The sequence below is a fragment of the Oratosquilla oratoria genome, chromosome 32, assembly GCF_046742065.1.
Source record: "Oratosquilla oratoria isolate Oo_2021 chromosome 32, ASM4674206v1, whole genome shotgun sequence".
In the NCBI taxonomy this organism is placed as follows: domain Eukaryota; kingdom Metazoa; phylum Arthropoda; class Malacostraca; order Stomatopoda; family Squillidae; genus Oratosquilla; species Oratosquilla oratoria.
The window spans coordinates 28899545-28900139 of NC_134808.1; the positions used below are offsets into that span (position 1 = coordinate 28899545).

The following is a 595-nucleotide window of genomic DNA, read 5'->3' on the forward strand; positions in this document are numbered from 1 at the left end:
GTGTTTTTTTTTTTTTTTTTCTGAAGTCGTCATGGACTAAATTTTCTTAAAGAATGGACCACTTCTTACCCACTGGGCAAGAAGCGGCCGGATTGTTGGCCGGATTTTGTTTCGGCCAACAACGGGTCATCTTACCCAGTTTACGGAAACTTCTCGTCATAAAGTGGTCTTTCGGCTACCAGTTCCTTCGGCTACCAGTTCACCCGGTCAACCATTTGTGTCCCTCCTCTTCTCTACTTCTTCACCAGTCTCTTGTATGTTACACTTAAGTAAATGCACTGTTCCTCTCATGGATATTAGATACAACCACCTTGTCTTTCTTTACTTAACTATCCAACAGTTCCTATCATAAAGTCTACTATGCATTACTACGTACGTGATATGTGACAATGGTTGCAACAGAACATATCTTAGATAGGAAAAATACTAATCAGACTGACAGTATTGTAATGTAAGAACTTGTATCTTGTTAATCTTTAGTGGGTCTGTTTTTTTTATTATTATTATTATTACTATTGTTACTATTATTCACTGACACAAAGCCGCCCGTTCTTTTCCAGAGGCTCAAGATGCAGCCAAGATACTTTTTCTAATG

The 595-nt window shown here is 38.3% G+C and overlaps 1 protein-coding gene across 1 annotated transcript in view; it reads left to right on the forward strand.

Moving 5' to 3' along the window:
- The first annotated feature begins 528 nt into the window (after window positions 1–528).
- The window catches only part of LOC143041831 (uncharacterized), an 11739-nt gene continuing 11672 nt past the window's right edge, over window positions 529–595 (forward strand). The window contains exon 1 of the mRNA XM_076213921.1: window positions 529–595. This exon is cut by the window's right edge and continues 1105 nt beyond it. Within this exon, the coding sequence (XP_076070036.1) occupies window positions 593–595 (3 nt within the window). The 5' untranslated portion in view covers window positions 529–592.